Below are 24809 nucleotides of genomic sequence, written 5' to 3' on the forward strand. Positions count from 1 at the left end.
TTAAATCCTTTTTGTGAACTACAAAAATGTGGCTTGGGCTAAGCTGCTGTGAAAAAAGATCAGGTAGGGAGACCAACGAAGGCATTAATACAACACGCGATGGAAATGACAAATATGTAAAGTACAACATGTGAAATGCACCCAGAAGACTGATTAATCTTCTGGTTAAAGAGGTTTAGAAGGTGCCTCTAATGAGCACTGTACATGGAGAAAAGAAAGGAAAAGAGAAAGAGGAAGAATGGTTCTGCATGGAACTTTTTTCTTCTAAAAACAAAAGGTGACTTCTTTCTTCTAAGCAAGTCTAGGAGACTTTACGACTCTTAACATCGAAACAGAAAATATTTTTTTGCCATGTAGCAATATGACTACAAGACTGCTGTGAAACACGCCCAGAGGGCAGTGACACACTCTGTCCCCAGGGGCCTTATGAGAAGTAAGGCCATAAGTGCCTCACTGCTCCATAGCACTCAACGCCGCAATGCAGAAGGTAGAAATCCTGCAGGAGGCCACCTTCTTGGCTTTCCATGGCCTCACAGTGGGTAATACCTTCGTACTCTTTGATCCCTCCAGATGGCCTCTCTGTGAGACAGCCCTCTCCATGCAGGGCAGATGGGGCCACAGATACTTGTAAGAACAAAACACAGTCAATTCATTAAACGTTTCCATCCTGTTATGTTTGCTACAAGAAAAATCAAGACTCCTGTTTCATGGGCTGCACTGTTCTGGAGGGCTCCAAAAAAATCTAAAATGACTAACTCCCGAGGGCAGACCCTTATCTGTCTTCTCTTCTCTCCTCTCCTCCCCACTCCCCCACACAGAAAAAGTCCTGGTCCAAAAAGATGACATGAACTCACTGGTGTTTCCCCAATGGCTATAATTTATAAACTACATAGAAATTTTAATTTTAAAAAATCTGTTGCTATCTTTCTCTGCCCTGAGGATGGTGGACTTTGATAGATGCTCCAATAATAACCAGAATCTGAGATGTGCAAATTCACTGTGAGAGACTTTCTTTCTTCCCTGAACACAGGAACCTGTTTCTGTCAAGCCTGAATAAATACTTGCAGAATTAATGGTAAATCAGTGTCAATGAAATATTTTGAAAGTAGGGTAATTTCTGTGCTTTCATTTCTCCTTGTTTTCTTTGGGGAGATATAAAGTTTACTGCAACTATGGGTTTAAGTAATCTATCACAGAAGGGCTGTGACTATCCATCTGGAAAGGTAGCCAAGGTATTTATGGTGACAAGAAGGGAAAAACATCAATTCCTGTTCATCAGAATCCCATTTTAACAGAAAAGATCACCAGTTTCAACAATTCTGGTATTGAACAAAGCCTCTTTTTGTCAGTCAAGAAAGCATCAGCATAATCTTTCCAGTTAACTGCATTAATAGGATCCATTCATGTCACTAAAAAATACTTCTTGGCATCATTCACTTTCCTGACTCAAAGATGCCAACAACAATCCAAACTGGACTTTGTAGGGTAGTATACTGTTACACCAGCCCAGTAAAAACATCTTCAGATCATTAAAAAGTGCACAAATTACTATTAACACTGCAGTTCCCGTGTCAGGAGTACTGTTTTCCTGCAGAGCACTTTCAATCCGTATCATAAAGGTAGAATTTATTTGGAAGAATGTGCTTTTTTGGATTCCACTTAGTGCTTAGAACTTATCTTCTTTATATATTTAAATGGAACCTTAGAATGCTCTAAACAGGCAACAAGCAGCAGTATGTTCATTTTTAAGTAGGACATGTGAACAGTGAGTTGGATTTAGACTCAAATCCCATGGTGCTGTTTCTACCCACTGGGACCCTTACTTGGGGCTAGAATTCCTTTCCCAGAGACAGAATGGTATCCTAAGGAAACTGCCAGCACTTGTTCTGGCTCGTATAGTGTTTTACGAGTGGGAGACAAGACACAAACCAAGAATAGATAAGAAAATTTAAATTTACCAAGTGATGTCCACCAAAATGTTGAACACTAAATGACAAAGCCCTACCAGATATATACATTTCTTTTAGTGGGAGGGAAGAGCAAAAGCTTTTCAAAATTTGAGTATTTATTAGAATTTTTAAATAAGGAGAACTACGATTCTAATGTCACATCTTGGCTATGTTTTGACAAAGGAGATGCCACTAAGAGTACAGCAACAAACTCCTGTCCCAAGCCAGGGAATGATCAGTGTCTCCTCCACTCCCAGTCACAGCCCCAGATCTCAAGACCCTTTTCTACTTACTTCTCAACTAAACAACTCAATTGGCAAATGAAACCAACATGAAACCTGTACTAAAAACCAACAAGACAGTTTGCAGTGAGCTAATGCATTATGTAGCTGTTCTAGTAAATGATTAAGCTTCTCCCATATCACTTCTCAGCAGAAGATGGACCTTTCACATCCCAGTGGGAGACAAATTCGGTATTTCTGAGCATGCTCCATGGTGCAATTACAAGAGCTATATAACATTACGAAGATCAGCAAACACCTGAACTTTCCTCCTGTGTACTTTTCAGGAACTTAACAAGGTTACCCAGGATGGGGACAGGGCTGTACAGATGCACCTGCTGGATGCTTCAGAGCACAAGGACAATATCTAGTTCGGCACACTGTAAGGCATGTATGCACAGGAGAGAGGCTGTTGTCGGTAGTAAGTAGCATTATGGAAAAAATTCCAAACTAGCAGGATAGAAACAGTGCTTGATGCTCCAGTTTTTTAGATAGTAATCCCAAGAATCCAGTTCAAATCCCTATTGTCAACATACAAGGGAGGAATTCAATTGCTATCACTGTTTCTCCAGATCTGAGCTGAGGCCATTTGCTCCTGGCTTGGTAATAAAAAAGCAAATAGGTTTCTTCCTGTTTCTTTCTTGGCATGGAAACACAGCTTGTGAAGAGAAGGCTATGAGTCCTGGGAGCACTAGGAAGGTAGCTAAACTCTTCCTTTACCTTACATAACTACATCAATGACTGGGGAAAAGAGAAAGGACAGGAAGACTTATCTAGACACTAGCAGGAAAAATTAAAAAGTAAATTGTGAGGCTCTCCATTTCAGAAACACCCCAAATTTAAAAAACAAAACAAAACCTTGAAAAAAATTTAAACTGTTAAATTTTTCTTCTAAAAGTCATTTATTTACATATTATATGCCCAGTATATAATGTGTAGATAAATGTATTCTGCAGTGAAACTGACCAACCTACCGGACTGAACAGCACATTACAGAACAAATTCTTGAAAGTTTTCATCTCATATTGGTAGCTTTTAATTTAAAAAAATTAAAAATCAAAGAAAAATGTCTGGCCAGGGATGGGATGAGACAAAGAGGAATACTTCAGAATCCAAGGCAAAGGGAAGGCTGTCTGCCTCTTTTTAGAGAATTGTAGAGGTATGAAAAGGGAGGGACAGATCATGCACAAAAGTACTTACAAATTACATACCCAACCCCCACCCCCCTCAAAAAAAAAAACGAGAAGAAAAAGCCCCATCACTTAACACCAAACAGGAACATTATCAATAAACCCTTCCTCTGCTGCCCGTCATGCCTTATTTGAAAGAGGAGGCCTGTGAAGAGAGGTGAAAAGAGCAAGAGTGAGAGGGAAGATCTGCACTTCAGTCTAATTTCCAATTTCCATTTCTCTTACAGGAAGTCTTCAGTCATCTGATGCCTGGCATAGAGCTCTGAGCAGAAACTGAGTATGTGGTGGTCACGACCGGGGTGCCATTGTTGGCTGAGTAGCCTTGCCTCAATGTTTCAAAATACGACGCCTGCACTGGTTTGTGATACTGCAGCACTTTTATGGCATCTTCTATTTTAAACCACTCCCTCTTCCTTCCTGTGGAGGCAGAGAGAAAAAGAAATCAGTACAAAGGGGAAGCAACAAAAGGTTTCTAACCTTAAAACTTTTGAGAAAATGTAGAAGAAAACATGAAAGTAATGATTTTTAATATTTTAAAAATGTGTTATAAACATATTTTCCTTATTTTTTCTTTTTCTAAGAGTAATGTAAGCACACTTTATAAGCTTCAAATACTGTACAAATGCCTAATGCAAAATATACGTAAGAAATCTGAAAATTCAAGCACGAACAGTAACTATTAAATTCACCCTCCAGAGAGAACCACTGCTAGTGGTTGCCTCTTGAGCTCCTAGGCCTCTGGGCCTTTCTGGGCTTGCATGTAAGTGCCTAACGTCCAGCCAGTATCCCTATCTCCTGCAAAAATCAACATGAACATCAAGCTCCCAGAATTACCTGGATGGCTGATTTGTAATCAGTTATTTATTTTAAAAAATTTATGAGTGATATAGCTATAGAACAGAAAATACTTTACAAAGAGGAAAAATAATCTCAACACAATCACTATTAACTTTTAAGTCTATTTCTTTTTTAAAATGTGTGTATCAGGTGCCACTGAATCGGCTCTGACTCCTGGTGACCCCATGAATGAATGATGTCCACACTGTCCTGCCCTCAACAGCTCTGCTCAGCTCTTATCGACTCACACCCACGGTATCATTTATGGATTCAATCCATCTCATATGTGGTCCTCCTCTTAATGCATATTCTAAAATCCTTTATCATTTTTTCTCTTATAATGAAAGATCGTTGTTTAAAATTCGGAAAACAGAGGAAAGTATAGAGAATATAATTACTCGTAATTTAATAAATCAGAAATGACAACTCTCAACACCTTAGTGTGTTTGCTTTTCTTTCATCATATTGAAAAAGACACTATTTGAACAACTGCATCTGGGATCATGCTTTAAGGTGCTCCAAATCCTGAAATGCTCTGATAGAGTGTTGTGGTTAGGAACATAGATACTGAAGCTAATATGCTGGGCTCCAAACACATCACTGGCTCTAATGAGCTGTGCAGCTTTGGGCAAGTTACTGAACCTCTCTGTGTCCCATTTTCCTGATCTACAGAGATAATAAATAGTACTTATCTCAAAAGTCTATTGTGAGGATTAATATGTAAAGTATTTGACCAATACCTGGCTACAGTATGTGCTATAAGAGCTTGCTTTTTATTATTACTATTATTGTTAGTTTCTTTTTTACTTTACACTATTTCTTAAGCATTCTTCTATGTTATATAAAAATATAACACTTAATGGCTGTGCATTACATCATAACATCTAGCACAGACATACTATCATTCATTTAATCATTTCCCTATCATTAAACATCAATATCCTGCAATTTTAGTTATTATAAATAATGCTACAATGTAAAAAATCTGTTTTCTCTTTCTCTTTTTTAACCTCCCAGAGAAAGATCCCTAGAATTGAGAGTATAAGAATGAAACAGTTGAACTTTATTTTTATTTTTTTATTTTTTAGGCAAGGCAATCCTTGGTTGACCTCACAGACTGCAAGGACCTTGTCATCTTACAATCCTTTATTTTTTATTTTTTACACCTACAGCACCTGGTCTTCCTAGTTGGTCTCCCATCCAAGTACTAACCAGGCCAGACCTTGCTTAGCTTCCGAGATCAGATGGGATCGGGCCTGGTCAGGGTAGTATGGCCGTAGATGAAACAGCTGAACTTTAGGGGACTCACAATATATAGTGCCAAATGGCTTTCCAAGAAGGCTATACCAATCCCTAATCCTGCTTGGGTGTGTAAAAACGTTGGTCTCACCACACCCCTGCTAGAAATGTTACCTTTTCTTGGTCATCGCCAATTCTTTAGAAAACCAATATCACATCTTTGTTAAATTTCATATTCCTATGTTAACGTAGCTTCAACTAGTGTAATTCTATACCCTGCTTTTTTCATTCATCAACACTGTTTCATAAGCACTTTCCTATGGTATATATCTTTCAAAGTATGTGTTTAACAGCTGCATAACATTCCATCAGATGAATGTACTTATTCATCTGTACCTGAGTTGTACATTTAAGACCCAATTTTTCATCTGAAAAAGGCTCATCTGAAGGAAGGCTCAGGCTTATTCCTCATATTTTAGATTATTTCATTAGGATCAATTCTCAGAAATGAGAGTACAAGGTGAAAGGCTTTTTGGATACTAATGGAGCAGTGAGATCTTAAAAAATCATACCACCAGTGTGTGATTCCTGCGTGACGGAGTGCTCTGAGGATAGGGCCACACCACACTTACCTCTGTCTCCTTTTCAGACCTCAGCACCAGCTGTCAAGCAGTCTATTTTTAATAAATCCTTACTGAATTTACTTATTTAAGCATATTGCATTCTTACCAGATACAAAGCCATTAAATGCTGAAGGGCTATGAAATGCCCAGATCAGCAGTGTGAGGGGTATGAGGTGAAAGCACATACCAACAATAAAGAGAGAGGTTTTGGCAAGTGATTTCTGTTTGTTTCAATTTATAACAGAAGTTAAATTAATATTACACTTTCCTAGAATATATTTTCCTTTAGAGGTAAAAGATTAATGCATGAACCAACCATTAAATCTCTTCAATTTTTAGTTCAAAAGATATAAACCCAACAGTGATCTACGAGATCAAGGAAAATAGTAAAAGCTAGGAGCCCCTGAAGAGTAATATGGTTACAACTGGGAACTACTCCCCCTACTCTGCATCTACTAAATGACTCTGGAGAGGGGCTTATACCATCAAACCAACAGTTTTCTCTAACAATAAGAGTAAGCATCACCAGATCCACCAAGGTTCTGCTCTTACCTGGGGTTTCATGGCCAGCAGTGGGCCTTGCACTGTTGAGGCCCTTGATCAGCATCTGCTGAGGAGAATCCAGTCTGACTTTAGAGACATTTCTTATTTTTATGGGCCATGTTTTTATTTGTTGACCATGCACCCAACTTCAGCTTCCTTTTAAATATTTCAAAATACTAACTTTCATAAGTTCAAAAATGGACATGCTTATTTTATTAAACATATCCTATTATTTCTTTTCTTATCAGGCTCTTGTTTCTGGTTCTAAGTAATAACCTGTGGTGGGGTAAGGGCTGGTTATGGGGAGCTCTCTGGAGGCTGTCTGGGATGACTTACCAATGTTAACTGAATCTTCCCAGTCTTCCAGCACTTCCGTGACAATGAGCACATAGACATATGTTCTGTGCTTCCTTTCCTGGTTCTGTGGGCAAAGACAGAAGGACAGAGGAAGAGTTTTTCTTTACAGAGCTGAGATTACTTAAATGAGGTACACCCTTATACATATGTCTAGGGAGCTTAGACACAAGGATTCCTTTTACTTTTTATTGTCCTACAATCAAACAAACATGAAATAGTACCAGACGGCCTATTTAAAACATGCCACATTTACATTTGAGGGTGTGCTCTTTGGCTGCATTTCTAAAAGCAAAGCTTTACTCTCTTGTCCCCTCCCCTTCCCCTAAGAGCAACTTCATAGGAATGCTGTAAGAAGGAAGTTCATGACCTCTCAAGAAAAAGGCACCAGGTAAATTTAACTAGCTAAGACACCAGAAGGAGAAAGAGCAGTGGATGGGCATCATCAGTGCAAGCAAGCTGATTACCTCACACATCTCCCCTTTACCTACCAATCTCACTCATCTTTATTCCCTAATTTCTCACTTCTTTCACCCTTCCTCCAAATCTCCACCCCAGTGTATTTCCTTGTTTCTCTCTCCTTCACATTAGCTACTTATCTTCTATTTTTGCTCTTCTCTACACTTATGTACCCTTTTCTTACATCTTAGGAGACAAGGAAGAAAGGTAGGGATGGGATAAATAATACTTATGAATAATATTCTATTTGGAGGAAACTATGGGATTTTAAAAAGAAAGCAAGCTTTTCTCTGCTGGTGCTGCTTTGTTTTTGAAAACTTGGTGAAACAAAGACGGCATCTTTCCTAGATTAAGACTGCAATGGACTGAATATTTATGTCCTCCCCAAAATTCACACGTTGCTACCCTAATCCCCAATGTGATGGTGCCCTAATCCCAAGGTGGGGCCTTTGGGATGAGGGCTGATCTCCATGAATGGGATCAGTTCCCTATAACAGACCTAGAGAGCAACCTTCCCTCTGCCACCATCAGAGAACACAGACAGAAACAGCTATCTATGAACCAGGAAGCGGGTATTCCACCAGACACTGAATCTGCTGGCACCTCGATCTTGGACTTCCAAGCCTCCAGAAGCATGAGAAAACAATTTCTATTATTTATAAGTCTCCTAGTTTGTGGTATTCTGTTATAGTAACCTGAATGGACTAAGACAAAAATGTATCTGGTTATTGATTGCAAACGCACCAAAGATTTTAACAGACTTACCTCAAAAATCCCGACTAATCTTCCCAATGTCCCCTTTACTCCAGCCTGAAAAGTGAAAAAAAAAAAAAAAAAAGAAATTGATATTGTTTATAATGCTGGTCTCGTGCTGAATCTTCTTGAGCAGTTTGTAAGATAGAAATAATAAACAAGAGGACACAAGTCAGGCAGACTCCAGTTTGGTGGTGGTCACACCAGTGTTTCCTGAGAAGAGCAGGGTGTGCTTTGGGAGGGAGAATTCCTCTCATCTCCTCCCAGTCTCTCTCTCCATTGCAAAGCTGGCCAAATAGAGCAGATAATCAAGGCCATGAATTACTTCACTCATTTATTAACTTATTCCACAACAAATAAAAAGACTGAATGCCTAATTTGAGCCAGATAACACTGTAGATACCAGAGACAGAGTGATGAATAGGCTAGAACAAAAGATCCAGGACAGTGAGACCCACATCTGAATTGTTGTTGGATGTCTGTATACAGTATGCCCAGAACAGAGCTCAGCAACCCGCAGGAGTTTAGTAAAGCATAGGTCAACAAAAACATTAAACTGTTAATTCTGCCAGGGACAAGTATGGACAGAGATGCACAGAACATAGTGATGGACACACCGTGATGGGAGAGTGAGAACCTCACACAGTGATTAGGCCTTTGTGTATGTATTCTGTATTTCCCATTAGCCCTTTGGTATTTAATTTTTTTTTAGATCTGTGTCTTTCTGATGCATTCTAGGTGAAATTTTTCGTCTATTCCAATGTACTGATTTCCTTTTAAACAGTATCTAGGCTAGCGTTATCCTATCTCTAGTCTGTTTTTTATTTGATATTTTTCATTTCTATCTGTTCTTTACATATATACCTGTTTCTATTACGTACATCTTTGTTTCCATATTTTGTTCTTTTTAAAATAGAAGTCGTTTCTTTACTTACTTTTTGAACACCTGGACATATTTCTTTGTCATCAGGCCATGTTATAAAATTCATTTAATCTGAAGTAAATTCATGTTCCAATTGGTGAAGGGCCTACTTATAAGGCAGCTTTCACTAGGCTCTCCAGAGGCAGGTCCTAAAGTGACAGTTTTAAGCTCCTGCTCCAAGGTGATATGGAGACTACTATAGACAGAGCCACTAAATAAGAGGGTGGTGTGGCTCCATAATTTATTGTGCATTGCATCTGTGTCCTCTCCCTTCCTAGGCCCACATCTTCTGAAAGTCTCAGTTCCTAGTGTCCTTTCCATTGGGCACTTGGGCTCTCTCTTACTCCAAGGGGTCTAACCATTAGCTACCCAAGGCCAGTTATGTAGTTTTTCTGTGCTGTTCTGCAGTTCTGCTCTGTTTCTGATCAATGGAGGTGATGTCCACCTTGGTTTTGAGCCAGGCTATTTCTTTTAAGTGTTTGTTTTTTATATCTGTCTCCACTAGGGTCAGAAGGGGTCAAAGCTGAGGGAAAAATGACCCCCTGGAAATGCCTGGGGAATACTGTAACTTGTTTTCTATTACTACTGCCTTGTTTGTATAATAAACTTAAAATTAAGGCAAAAATACTTTCTAAATACAGTAGGTGATCAATAAGTTTGTACAGAATGAACAAAAATTTATAATAAGTACTCTAAAAGTTCATAAGAGATATTTAATAATAGAAACAACAGAGGTCAATTGAAAGGCCTAGAGTCCTGGGTGAGCTATATTTTGAAATTAATTTTTGTGAATTATCTGTCAAAGAATTCTATTTCTTTCTCTTGCCAACGTGCCTGTTTCTTTTCCCATTCTTTTTTCCATCCAATTCCTGTCTCCATGTGGCTTTTGGTCTACTTGAATGGAAATGTCCACTTTTTCTTATTTAAATTGCTTCTCTACACTTTTAGAAATAACTGCATCCTGAGCCACCAAGACTAGCTAGATTGTACTTCATGAATTAACTAGTGAAGCTGTCTATTCAAGTGGGACAGACTGGCAGCCCAATCTCGTCTGGAAAGCCAATTCTGTACTCTGATCCCAGGCAGCCCAAACATGCTCAGACCAACTCCTGAGATGTGTCACCTGTGCCTTTGTCACTGGGAGTAGAACTGTCAGGCTTGGGGAGAGCGAAGGTTGGGTTGGGTTGGAGGGGGTGAGGAAAGATTCACAGAGGTTCATAGAGGCCATCATTCACTTTTCTGCAAAATGGAGAAACAGTTCTCTTTATCAGTTTTTCTCCAATTAATTTTTTTATCTTAAAGAAAACAAAAGTTTAGAAAAGAAAATGGTCTTCAAATTTTAAGGGCACAAATCAACTTAATATTATACGACAATTCAATATAATTTATTTAAAACTTGTTTAATAATAGTAATTTTTGCATTCAACAAACAATATCTATGATTTATTCTGTGTTGGAGGCAGTTGGGAAAAATATAAAACATTTTTCTTTATGAAATATGCACATTCTTATAAAGTCTGGTGTAAATCAAATAATACTGCCATCTGTATACTGAAATTTTAGTGCCATTTATTTTCACTTCTCATTAATCTTCAAGTTGTAGAAATTAACAATAGTTTTATTTGTCTCAATGTTTCTTTCACACTTAGGAGGATCTATTTGTGAGAATTCTAAGGTGATCATATTAATGATTCTATAGTAAAAAGCAAAGAAATATTCATATATTTACCAGTTCTTAAAATTGAGACTTAGCAGTTTTCTTAGAAGGCAGAAAGAAGGTTCTTCTTTAATAAGAAATAGGATTTCAGTTCTTAAAAGTCATAGTGCTGAAAAAGACAAAGATTCCTCACAGGCAAGGTCCCCCAAGACAGAGTTCACTAAAATCACTTTACTTTTTCATAATTTTCCAACTTTCATTTCCCAGCTCTTTCTCAAATGCTGCCACAAGCAATCGGACAGTTATTTTTATCTCTCACATGATTCTTGCATGTAGGTTGGAGGAGGTGTCAGGGTCACATCTGACTGAAATTTGGCTCACACACTGGGGATAAGATTTGATTCAGGGTGTATGTAAGTTGGTCCGGTCAGGGTGCTGGCATGAACCTGTTTTTCTCAAAAGCATTTGACAGGAGTTATCATTTCAACCTATATGTCAAAAGGCCCTAATCCAGAGAATGAGACTTTATTGAATAGCCCATCTTAGCTGGTAGTAAAAATTCCAAATAAAGTAGCTATTAGTCTTTATTATTCAACCACATGTAGGTGAGTACTTCCTAGAACTTCAAAGTACACAACAATATTAATTCTAGCAATTTCAGTCTAATTAAAAATAATCTGAACAATTGCCTACTTTTTAAAAGGAAAATGTCACAAATGCCTTTTTTCCTTTTAGAGTGTTTTACCAATACTGGAGGTATTTATCTGGAAAGGGCTAGACCACTCAGGGAGACTTCAGTGATCTCACTTTTCCCTCTAGCAGCCTTCCTGAATATTAAGGAGGCTCAAGCAGAGGCACTAGTGTGGATGGATGGGCCTGTGAACCTGCCCCTAAAAATGATCTCCCACCACAAAGAATCCCGGCTTTGTTGTTTAGTTTGGATGGGTACAAAGTGGACCATCACCTTCCGAAAACAAATTTTCACTCTAAGGTTGACATTTTGGCAGACACTGATGGCTGTCTAGCCTGCCAGGCATTCGCCTACCACCTTGCTCCCAGGAAGACTCAGATTCTGTCAAGTGAGAGCTATGGCACACTTGGAGCAGCATATGGAATTCTACCTCTCTGCAGTGACAGGTTCAGGAATGCTGCATGTGTCCCAGTTCTGGATAAATAAATGCCTCTCAGGGGCTTCTGAGAAAGATTTCCCACCATAATAAAAAGCGTTACACAAAAAGAATCCCTACACCTCTTTGCTTGTCAAGTGGGGACCTGAAACCTGGAGCTGCTATAGTCATCTTGTGCTCATAAGGGGAAGGCCAAGAGAATCAGTGAGGAGCTAAACCAAAGCCCTGACACTGCTGAGCTGTTCAAGCAACAATGGCCAACTTCTACCTTCTTGTATGAGAAAAAAAAAACTGGTGCTACTGAAGCCACATTTAGTCAGGTATTCTGGTACTTGTATCTGAAAGCTTCCTGCCATTTCCCTTGATTTAAAAGGTAGCTCTGTGAGGAAGACGGACTATCCCAAAAGAAAAATTCTGAACATTCAAGGGAGCACTAGAATAAAAGCTTCCTTTATTACGGCAACAAGCCCAGACTTATAAGGAGCTCAGTGGAGCAACTCTAATGTAAGTGTCCGTTATGAGGAAACACACAAACAAAAACATATGGTCTTCAATGAGCACAACTTTCTGGTACCTGCCAAACTTAGCAATTACAGAAGGGAAGAATCACAGTGAGGACACACTGATTTTGATGGGGAGCCAGCACTAAGTCCAGTGAAATCCCTTCCCAGGTTTTCTGTTTTGTTTTGTTTTTAAAGGAAATATTTCAAACATCAAAAAAGTGATAAAAAAATCATAAATTCAGGTTGCCACTAGCCAGTTTTGTCAAACAGTAATGTATCATTCTATATCTTTATTATTTTTTTAAAGAAATAAACGTATTGGTACAACTGAAGCCCCTTCTGTACCCTCCAAAGGTAACTACTCACCTGAACTTGGTGTTTATCATTCTCTTGAATGTTTTCATACTTTTACAACACAAGCATATATCTACTATTAATAGTATATATAGTATTTTCTGCACATTTCTCTACATGGTTAAAAAAAAAAAAGATTATATCCCCTTCTACTTCCCCTTAATATGTTTCTGAGTTTTAGCTATATTAATACATGTAGTTCTAATTAATTCATTTAAATTGCTGACCAGTAATCTATTTTAAGAACCTATCACAATTTATTAATCTATTCACTTGCAGGTAGACATTTAGTCCTGCTATTATTTAAAAAAAAAAAAAAAAAAAAGCTACCAAAAAACCCACAAAAACTTCCCTGTAGATATTCTTGTTATCTACCATGTGTGGGAATTTAAGATCTATACTAAAAGTCAAATTTCTGAATCATAGGGCAAAAATATCTCCGATTTTCCCACATATTGAGTTGCTCTCTGAAGTAGATCAACTGCAGAAATGGCTGCAATTCACCACCTTTCCCTCTATCTATGTCCTTTGAAATGTAATTTTCAGCTCTTCCTCTCAAGAGCTAGAATCTATTTACTCACTTCTGTACTAGGTTGGCCTTGTGCCTTGCTTTGGGCAACAGAGTGCAGAAAGATGGTATACCAGTTCCGAGCCCAGGCCTTAGGAAGCCTTGCAGTTTCCACTTTCTCTCTCGGAACTTTGCCACTGCCATGTGAGCCAGACTCCTAAAGGATGAAAGACTCATCTTAGCTGTGGATATTACAAAGCAGCCTATAGCCAGCCAGTCGTCAAACTGTGAAAATACCTAACCAAGATCAGCAGAGCTGCCTACTTGATCCAGAGTTGGCTGTAGACATCCAAGCAGTCCAGCTGACACCAGAAGCTGACCCATGGGCTTGCGAGCAAATAATCAATACTTAATATTTTAAGCCACTGAGTTTTAAAATAGTTTGTTATACAACCATAACTGATATATTCTCCAAATACACAGGTGGTGTGCAAGTTCTTATCCCTCTTGTTCCTCTTTACTTGATGTTTGTTATCACCCTTTTTATTTTGGGTCAATATAATGACTATAAAACTATACTGCATAATTTTTATACTGAAATCATGCACTTTTTCCTATGTTTAATGAACATTCACATTTCTTCTGGGAATTCATAACCTATATCCATTTTTCTTATTTGATTGTTGATGATTACAATAATCTTGATGCCAGAAATGATTTATATCTTCTTACTACTTATCCTATGTGGGAAATATTTACTTCTAACCTGGCATTTGTTTTATCTTTGTTTTATGTCCTTTGCCAAACATATTTTATAAGATATTGCTGATTTTACTGATCTTTCCTTTTGTGTGTTTAGTATCTTTTTTCCTGGGCTTCTGGAAAAAAAAAATGGCGTAGATGATAGAGGCTTTGTTCATCCCTCTTGCGATCAAATCAAAGTAGTGACAGAAACACGGAGCAAACAGCAAGCAAAGTCATCTGGAATCTAGACAAAGAGAAGCACTATGACTAGGGAGAGAAATAATTAATCAACCTGCGACGATGGAAGGTAGGAAGAGGCAAAGGTGTGAGGCTGCCAGGTCTTGACTGGCTGAGTGGGACAGAGGCTGTGGCAGTGGCAGCAGGCAGCTGCAGATGCCTCTTAAAAGGGCCATGTCAGCGAGTGGCCTTTTGCAGTGATGGATCTGCTCGCTCTGAGCACCAGCAATGGGTCAGCTGCATGGGGAGGAGTAGGGCAAGGGGTTAGGGAGGGTGCAGGACTTACGGGGGACACTGAGCTGTCTAAGTGAGGGTCAGAGGTGAGGCTCTCTCCCAGGCAGAAATGCTGGTGGTATTCATTGTTCTTCTGTTGAGCCCTCCCCTACTCCCAGTGTGCAGACACAGTGCCACCATAGCTGAGATGTCATCAAACTGGATAACAGAGGTCGCTTCTCTCAGAGGATTCCCTGAAACTTCACCTCCCCCAATTGCAGCCCCACCCAAGCCACATCCAAATGTGTCCTCAGGGAGTCAGGTGCTCCTTGCTGAGCAATGCCAAGACTCACACTGGGGGCAGCTGGCCTCTGTTTCTGGTATGGCCTCTTGAGGCAACTATAAGCACAGCATCTATGGATTGCTTGCTGAATCTTAACAGGTGACCCCAGAAGAGCACAGGCTGGGACTAATCTTGGCCTGCAGCGGAACCCCTCTCAGGACCGTGCCACTGGACACCTACTACACAAAGCCATGCTAATAAGACTGGGAGACGTAGGAGCTTTGTTTAATACATAGAAACAGACACAGGAAGGCAGCCAAAATGGGAAGACAAAGAAGCAGAAACCATATGACAGAATAGAACAGAGATCCAGGAATAACGGAGTCGAGCAATCTAATAGATAAAGAATTCAAAATACTGGTTATAAAGATGTTCAATGAACTTAAGGGAAGAGTAGATGAACTCAGTGAGAACTTTAACAAAGAGATAAAAAAATAAAAATGGAAATTACAAAAGAGAAGCAATCAGAAATGAAGAACACATTATCCGAGATGAGTATATTAGAGGGAATCAACAGAGTGGATAAAGAAGATGATCCAACCACTCATACAGAGGATGAGGAAGCCAAGGACACTCAATCAGAACGGCAAGAAAAAAGAAGCCAAGACTATAATAATAATTTAATGAGCCTATGGGACACTATTAAATGTAAAAATATCTGTGTCATAGGGGTACCTGAAGGAAAACAAGAAGCTGAAGAACTATTTGAAGAAATAATGGAGAACTTCCCTAACCTGGTGAAGGAAATAGACATACAACCCCAGGAAGCTCAGAGAGTCCCAAAAAAGATGAACCCAAAGGGCCCACACCAAGACACATCGTACTTAAAATGCCAAAGGTGAAATACAAAGAAAGAATATTAAAAGCAGCAAGAGAAAAGCAGTTACCTACAAGGGAGCACCCATAAGACTGGCAGTTGATTTCTCAAAAGAAACTATGCAGGACAGAAGGGCTTGGCAAAAAATATCTGACGTGATGAAAACCCAGGATCTACGACCAAGAATACTTTATCCAGCAAAGCTATCATTTAGAGTCGAAGAGCTTCTCAGACAAGACAAAAAAAAAAAAAAAAAAAAAAAAGCTAAAGGAATTTATCACCACCAAGCCAGTATTACAGGAAATGTTGGGAGAGACTTCTTTAAGAAAGAATATGTATCAAAAACAGGAATAAAGAATGGTAATAACTACATTCCTATCAACAAGTACCTCAAATGGAAAAAGAATGAAGTGCTTCAATCAAAAGATAGAGTGGCTGAATGAATAAGAAAACAATACCTCTGCAAATGCCGCCTACAAGAGACTCACTTCAGATTAAAAGACACACAGGCTAAAAAGAAGGGAACAGAAAAAGATATTGCCTTGATGGACCTAGAGGGTATTTCACTGAATGAAATAAGTCAGAGAAGACAAATATCATATGACTTTACATACATGTGGTATCTAAAGAACAAAATAAACAATAGCGAAAGTGGAAATAAATATAGATTCAGAGAATATTTTGAGGGCTACTAGATGGGAGGGAGGTTAGGGGGAACAGCAAATGAATAGTTAGAAAACAGGGAGATATAAAGTGTAGCATAAGGAAAATAGTTAATAATATAATAAACATGTAAGGGGGGGTGATCATATTATGAGTTATATATATCTCTGATCACTATACTATACAACTGAAACGAAGATATTATTGTATGCCAACTATATTTGAAAAAACTCACTGAATTTTAAAATGTAAATCTGAGCTATTGTCTACTATATTTCAATAAAGCTGGAAAAAATTTTAAATGACATATTAAAAAAAAAGAAAGAAACATATTACTACCTCGAATGACATAAACTTAGTATCTTGTGTTTTTTCCATAGTTTGAGAGTTTTATATGAGGATCTAACAAAATAAACTTGAGAATTTCTTCCCAAAGCCAATGGTCGAGAGATTCCAGAATAGACCCATGGATATTATTCTGTTTTACTGATTTAGTTGTTATGTACTAATATCACATGGTTTTAACTAATACAGCTTTATCTTAATACCTGTTCTTTTTCAAAAACTGTGAAGCCATTTTTGTACCTTTATTCTTCCACATAAATTTCAGAAATCAGCTTTTCAGATCTCTTAAAAAATCCTTTGGGATGTTTATTTTTATTATTGAGTTTTAGATTACATGTTTATAATATTTAGTCTTCTCATCTAAGAATAGACTATACCTCTCCTTTACTCAAGTCTTTTTGATTCCTTTATCAAAGTTTTACTATAAAGATCCTTCCTTTAATCTATAGCAAGGTGTTTTAGTTTTGTTGCTATTGTAAATGGTATATATTTTTTAAAGTTACATATTTTCTAATTTATTATTGATAGTTTAAAGAAACATTGCTGGTTTTTGTACATTAATCTTATATTTTATAACCCAAATGTTCTTACTAGTTCTACTAGTTTCTGTTGTATTCCTTTGGTTTTCTAAGTTAGAATCACAGCATCTGCAAATAATGACAATTTTGTTTCCTCCTTTAGAATTTTTATAATGTGTATTTATTTTTGTTTTACTGCAGTAGCTAGGACTCCAGTTCAATATTAAATGACAGCATGATAGCAAACATAATTATCTTTTTCCCGTCTGCTATGGGAAATGCTTTGAAAATTTCAAACATATGTTGCTTGCGTAGGTTTTATTAGACACTTTATCAGGTTAAGAAATTTCCTTTTATTTTCAGCTTGCTAATAGTTTTTAAAATAACTGGATATTGAATTTTAATAAATATTTTTCTTCATTTACTGAGAATTTTTTCTATTTTAATCTCTTTAAATAAAGTAAATTATATAAACATGTTATCTAAGACTGAACTATGCTTCATTCTAGGGATAATCTAGTTGTGTGATACTTTGAGAAAGCTTTTGATTCTATTTGTTCTTATTTTACTTGGAATTTTTGCATCCATGGTCATAAATGAGAATTTATTGTTCTTTTCTACTCTTAATTATTAAGATCAGGGGTCAGCAAACTATAGCCCATGGCCCATATCGGGTCTGCCATTTTGTTTTTATAAATAAAGTTTTACTGGAACATAGCCACGCTCATTTATGTATTGTCTATGGGTGCATTCACATTATAACAGCAGAGTTGAATATTTGTGACAGATACCATATGGTTTCTAAAGTCTAAAATATTTATTATCTGGCCCTTTACAGAAAAAGTTTGCTGACTGCTGATCAAGATTATACCAGCCTTACAAGAGGTATGTAGTTATCCTTTTCTAGCATAATTCGTAAAGTGTACTTTTGAAAATTTTGGTAAAATTCATCCTGTCTGATCTTGGCATTTTTCTTTGGGAGAAGGGTGATTACTACTTCATTTCCATAAGGAATAATGATCAATATACAGGTTTTCTAATTTTTCTTAAGTAAATTTGGGTAGTTTCTTTCTAGAAAACTTTTATCAAAGTTTTCAATTATTTTTGGTTGTTTGTAGCTCTTCACAGCATTCTCTTAATTTAAAAGTTTCTAGTATACCTGTGGTTATTCCTTTCTTGTTCCTTATTTTCTGTCTTTCCCTTAGAGTTTCCTTTATTGGTCCTGCTAGAGGTTTGCCTACTTTATTAGACAAATAAAAATAACCTACTTTTGGTTTTTTTTTGATCATTTCTATTTTTCTCTCAATTTTTGCCTTTTTCCTAGTTATTTCCATACTTTTACTTTCTTTGAGCATACCCGCTGTTTTTTTTTTCCCTAGCTTCTTAGAAAGCTTAGTTTATTTAATGTCTATTTTACTTTCTAATAAACGCCTCTAAGGCTCAAAGAACTGAATGAGCTGCATCCCATACATCATGATATGGACTGCTTTCATAATTGATCGGCTCTAGTTACTTACTAATTTTTATTGTGATTTGTGCCTTAACTTAAGGATTATTAAGAACATTTTTTTCTGTTTCCAAATACATGTTTCTCCCTCTGTCAAGATGGCTCTAGTGATGATTTCTAATTTTACTGCATTGTGTCAGTATATATAATAGTCTATGTTATTGATGTGCTGGGATTTTTAAATGCTTTTTTTATGGCTTGATATATGGTGAGCTTTTATAATTCTTTTACATGTGTCTGAAGAAATCATATACTCTTTGCTGAATGCAAGGTTTTCTCTCAAAACTATTTGATCAACCTTGTTAATGGTGTTAACCCTATTTTTCTTACTGTTTGCTTTTTTTCAGTTTCTAAATTAGATGTTTTAAACTCTTCAATATGGCTGTAGATTTGTCAACTTCTCCCCATAACTCTGTCAGTTTTGCTTTATGTAAAGAGTTTGCTAGGTATACATAAGTTCAGGACTGCTATGTAACTTGGTAGATTGTTCCTTTTATCAATACTAAATGTTTCTCTTGTCCCTTTAAATGTTTTTCACCTAAATTCTACTTTATCTGATACTACAATTACTGTTCCAGTTTTCTTTTGGTTAGAATTTGCCTGATACGTTTTTCTTCATCCCTTCATTCTTAGTTATTCAGCATTACTGTGTTTGAAAACAACAGTTAGCAAGTTTTATTTTCTTTTTTAATCCAAGTGCATGTCTATTAGTTAGTAAGTTTAAGTGTAATCAAGTTACATTTATTGTGATTTAACCTGAAACTTAGCTTTTCACTGAGCCACACAGGGTCTCTTCAACATGAGAGAAAATCAGAGTCCTTAAATTTATTTCCTATGTAGTAAGCTCTGTGCTAGGCAGTTTGCATTTGTAAATTCACTGAATTAAGAGGAAGTTAAGTGGCCCTCATCCAGATAAGTTAGTCCTGCCCAGGTCCAGTGGCTGTTCGTAGTTTAAAAATTGTGGAGTCTCCAGAGGCAAGAGTTGCATTTAGCATTTGGTGAAACCACTGTGAACTGTATTGAAGTCATGGAAAAGTAAGCTGTGGATATACTTCCTAATGACTAAAAAGCCTTTCCTGGAATGTGGAGCTGGGTGGGAAAGCAAATACAACTGTTTTGGAAGAGTCATCTGGACTCAATTCATTTAGCAGAAGGCAATTGGCTCCTATCCCAGTAATTCAGTCTCTATTCAGAGTTCCAACACAAACCAGCTCAAATACAGTACTATATTCTCTAAGAGGGCAGATTCTAATCTCTACACTAAGCCACTGAATTAACTTTCATCAATGAATAGCATTCAATTATGTGCGATAATGTAGACAGATAAACTGAGTAAAAGATATCTTTAATTTTATTCCAGTTTTTTAAAAAAAATGGTTGCAAAGTAATTTAGGAGTAATTATTTGCAATAAAAGAGAGCTAACCTTTAAATTAGGTCCTCCCAGTAAGTTTAAAATAAATAAGAAACAATAAATAACATATATCAATTCTTTGACTAAAGAGTGATTCTGTAAAAAAGCTGCTAGTGTTTAAGATATATCACACATAAAGATGGCTGAATTTACAAAAATGTGACCTGCTTAAAAATTTTAATCTACTGAAAGCAAGATATTCCCTGTTTAGTATCTTAGATGATTAGAGAAACAAAAATATTTATAGAGTCCAAGGAAAAAAGAAGAGCTATAATTCTAAAAATTAAAAAAAATTAACAAAAATATCATAGTAGACTGACTAAGCATATCACCTCTTCATCCTGAGACCCTCATCAAAATGGAAGCAGAGAAATAAGACTGGAAAAGTCTACTAGAAGGCTACTGGAAGAAAAGCAATATCAAAAAAATTCCAAGAAGATGCAAAGTGATGAATGAGAGTTGAAAGATAAAGAAAAGCAAAAGAAGCTAGCTCAGCTTCCAGACTCTGGAGAGGGGCCAGGATAGGATATGGCAGGAACACAGAGAGTGGAAGAGAGAAGGCGTCCTGAAAGCCAAAGGTCTAAATACCAAACAGCTATCCCCATACTAGGAGAATGGCTTGGAGCCAGGGACCTATCACCCAGTCAACTCTGAGCGCTCTAACTGAAGCAGAAAAACTGGGAAGTACTGTAGCTTATATATCTATAAAGATCCCTAGAATAAACTCCCATTGTGGCATTCTTTTAACATGTCTCTGGCACAACAGCTTCACTTCCTTCCAGGTCATTCTATATGTATACCCACTTACACAGAGCTCTCATTCAGCACTGCTACTGCCTCAATCACAATGGTGATAGGAAAATCACGGATCACCTGACATCAAAGGAAAGTCACTAAAAGAAAAGAAAGATCAAAATAAGCAAATAAAAACTGGCTCTGGTGAAGAGAAAAATTCAAGGAACAGAAGAAAACTCGGGGAAAGTTAGTTCTTGTCTTTAAATCTGAGATCATGGTATCCTAAACAAAATCAAAATGTGTATAACAGAAAACAGATGAAAAATATGACCAAAAAAAGAATAAGAGTAAAGGCACAATCTAGGGGGTCTAATATCTAATGGAAATTAAAGACAAATCACTGAGAAATTTCAAAACGTCATGGATAAAGGTAAAAAACAGGTTATCTCCAGGGGAATAATAACTAAACTAGTATTAGACTTATTATCTGCAACATTAATAATCATACTTTTAATTTTAAGGGAGAGTGATTTTCAATTAGAAAAAATCTATTTAGTAAAACTTTCAGTGAGACAATGAAAGTGTGAGGCAGGAAGTAAGATATTAACTACTGTGTATTTTTCCTTAGGAAATTAAGGCATGTTTCTTTTCATTCTAAGTCTTCTAGTCCTATTTTATTTTGAACCATGTACTGGGCACAAATATGAGGTTGATACAATTTGAGAACTCAGGGGAAAAAGCTATCCTAAAAAAGAAACATACCAGATGAACAGACCTATATATATTTGACTCTCTCGGTTAAATTTCCTTCTGTAACAACCAACATACAAGAAACTTTGAATCTTGTAAGAGAAGAATAGAGTGAATGGAGAAGCATCAACAAAAACAAGAACTGTTGAGTAAAGGAAACTTCTGCCCCAGAGCCTTTGACACTCCCATAATCACTCCTGACATACATATAGAATCCTACTACACTCTGCATGCCTGAACCAGGAACTGAACAGTAAGCAGAACTCTAACCTTGCAGTGTATGGAGAACAGAAGTCCTACAAAACTAATGACTTTATAAGGAGCAGGCTGGTGGAATGTGGTCACTCCTAGGCATATGAGCTGAAGAAAAGCAAAGACAGCCATGAAGAAGAGACTGTCCCTAAAGAAAATCTATAATCACTGAAGCATTTATTTAAGTTACAACTACTAAAGAAACTTATACTTCACTCTAAAAACAAGCACTCAGAGAAAAGTCAATAGCTCAAAAAAGGGAATCAATCTGATAATTAAAAAAACAGGGTTATTACAAGAAAAAAATGAATTCTTATTCAATAAGATTCAAGAAGACATTATAATTAGAAAACAATGGCAAGCTGTCACAAACAGGGAACAATGTGAAAACAGAAGAGTTCTTAAATAACATCTTATTATTAAAAATAACTTGAGAGAAGGCAACAGCTAACTGAATACAACAGAAAAGTGGAGATACAATTTGAAGAATTCTGTCAGCATTCGGAGTAAAAATGTAGAGATCAAAATTATAAGAAGAGATAAGAGAATACTATATACAGATGGTCCCTGATTTATGATGGTCTGACTTCAAATGTTTTGACTTTACAATGGTGCAAAAGTGATATGCATTTAATAGAAACTGTACTTTGAATTCTGACATTTTCCTGGGCTAGTGATATGCAGTATGATACTCTCTTGTGATGCTGGTCAGCAGCAGCAAGCTGCAGCTCCCAGCCAGCCATGCAATTGTGAGGGTAAACAACTGATGCTCTAGTGTACTGTGTTGCCAGCATTCTTTGGATATTGTGTTTTGCGTTTTTGCATCCTATTGTGTCAAAAAAATGCCCATCTGTGTCTCCTGCTTCTGGTGAGAAAAAGAGGAAGGCAATTATTCTTGAGGTAAAACTCAATTATTCTTGAGATAAAACTAAAGATAATTGCCCAAATGCAGGCTAATGTAAGTGTTCTGAGCCCATTTAAGTTAGGCTAGGCTAAGTTATGATGTTCAGTAGGTTAAGTGTATTGAATGCACTCGTAACTTATAATGTTTTCAATTTATAATGGGTTTATTAGGACATGACATGACCCCATCGCTAAGTTGAGGAGCATCTAGGAGCATCTATTTGTAATAGGAGTTTCAGCAGAAGGAAAACTGATGGTGAGACAAAAACTTATGAAAAAATAAGAAAATTTCCCAAAGCTAAGTAAAGATACAAACATTCCTATCAAAAGGGCTTACCACGTATGAGGAATACTACAGTAACATTTTTAATTTCAATAGAGAGAAAAGTTTTAATATGTTTATACAGAAAAAAATTTTGATACCAGATTTTTCCTCTGCGATACCAAATGTTTGAAGTCAAGTCTTGAGGAAAACAACTGTTATTCAAGGAGTGTATAATTAGGCAAACCATTCATTATATATAATGACTCACTGTACTTTTCTTAAAAATAATTACCCAATATACTATACTTAACCAATAACAAATAAGGAAAAAAACACATAAGGGAAATACATGGGGGTGAGACGGGAAAAAAAGAAAAAATAGCTGTGATCAATGAAAGTAGTAAAAATTATTAGTCTTAAATTTAAAAAATTATTGTTGATATGGTTGTTATCGACATAACAAATGATAATTTCTCTATTTTCGAAAATAATATCTTAATAATGATTAAACTATACCTAAAGTTACAAATTTAAACAAAATGAGAATTGGGTAATAAAGGAACACTAAGTTTTGTCTTTTACATTGGGAGTGTGTGCATATGAGTAAACTGTTTTGTTCGGCTGGAAAAAGAAATACTTGTTGAGATATGTTATTGAAAAGTAAAAGGGACTTCTGGTTTCTGGTCCAGCATGTAAAGAGCTTAAGAAGTTGCCACTCTGTCTTAACAACAAATAAAAACCTGAACAAACTGAAAAGCTAACAGTTTTTAAATTCTTCAAAAAAGTGAAGTCGCAGGGCAAACTGCTGTCCCCAAAACTGGAGAGCGAGAAAGGCAGATACAGAGGATCATAACTTAAAGGAGGAGAAACTACTAAGAAAACAAGGGCAGGGAGAGGCAGGCTGGAAAATCTAAACTTACACTGATGAATTGCTGGAGGCTTAGCAGACAAGTCTGAGAGTTAAAAACTTCAGGGGATCCATCATACTTTTGTGTTTTTTACCTACAGGAGTTCCACCAGGTTTCACAGTAAATATTGGAGAAGAATCTCCTCCTGCTTCGGTGGAGCGGGGAAAGAGCCACTTGAAAACTCCAGAGCATTCTGTTATTCTTAACAAAGCTTACCTTCAAGAGAAACTACTTTATCAGAGCCTAACCTATTGGGGTTTTATCAGAGCCTGGCCAACCTAGGGAAAGGGTAATATCCAATTCCAGCCTCTTCCAGCCATCCTGTCCCACCTAAAGTGGGGGTGAGGAGGATCTGGGGAGAGGAGCTGGAATTACTGAGAGGCACCTGTTAAGTTCACAGCCCAGGAGCACAGGCTCACTAAAAGACTGAGACCTAATCATAGGATGATAGAATGCTTCTCCTCCCTGCACACTTTACTAAGGGCCTATTTGCCAGAGTTCCTTCCATCTAGTACATCATGTTCACTTTCAACAAAAAATTACTAGGCATACTAAAAGGAAAAAACAGTTTGAAGGAAGACACAAAACAAGCATGAGAACCAGACTCAGATAATGGCAAGGATGTTGTAATTATCAGATTATGAATTTAAACAACTATGATGAATATGCTAAGAGTTCTAATGGAAAAAGTAAAAACTGATGGGTAATTTAAGCAGAGAGATGACAACTAAGAAAAAAATCAAAAAGTAATGCTAGAGATCAAACACTATTAACAATCTTTGATGGGCTCATTAGTAGATTAGATGCAGCTAAGGAAAGAATTCTGAGCTTTAAGATATGTCAACAGAAACTTTCAAAAATGAAATGCAAAGAAAAAAAAGACTGACCTCCCCAACCC

The 24809-nt window shown here is 36.9% G+C and overlaps 1 protein-coding gene and 1 pseudogene across 3 annotated transcripts in view; both read right to left on the bottom strand.

The window, feature by feature from the left end:
* Window positions 1-3111: 3111 nt before the first annotated feature.
* The window catches only part of NUDT3 (nudix hydrolase 3), a 92360-nt gene continuing 70662 nt past the window's right edge, over window positions 3112-24809 (bottom strand). Inside the window, exons 3-7 of one of the 3 annotated variants that reach the window (XM_023538512.1) lie at window positions 13373-13516; window positions 8241-8285; window positions 6999-7083; window positions 3646-3837; window positions 3112-3565 (exon numbers count right to left, since the gene is read on the bottom strand). In XM_023538512.1, coding sequence (XP_023394280.1) covers window positions 3659-3837; window positions 6999-7083; window positions 8241-8285; window positions 13373-13516 — 453 coding nt within the window. In that variant the 3' untranslated portion in view covers window positions 3112-3565; window positions 3646-3658. Of the gene's footprint in view, window positions 3838-6998; window positions 7084-8240; window positions 8286-13372; window positions 13517-24809 lie in introns of all 3 variants that reach the window. The other 2 variants (XM_023538511.1, XM_011373489.2) reach the window with 2 other exon arrangements.
* LOC111747499 lies at window positions 5421-5539 on the bottom strand (annotated as a pseudogene).

This window comes from Pteropus vampyrus, unplaced genomic scaffold, assembly GCF_000151845.1.
Source record: "Pteropus vampyrus isolate Shadow unplaced genomic scaffold, Pvam_2.0 Scaffold225, whole genome shotgun sequence".
In the NCBI taxonomy this organism is placed as follows: domain Eukaryota; kingdom Metazoa; phylum Chordata; class Mammalia; order Chiroptera; family Pteropodidae; genus Pteropus; species Pteropus vampyrus.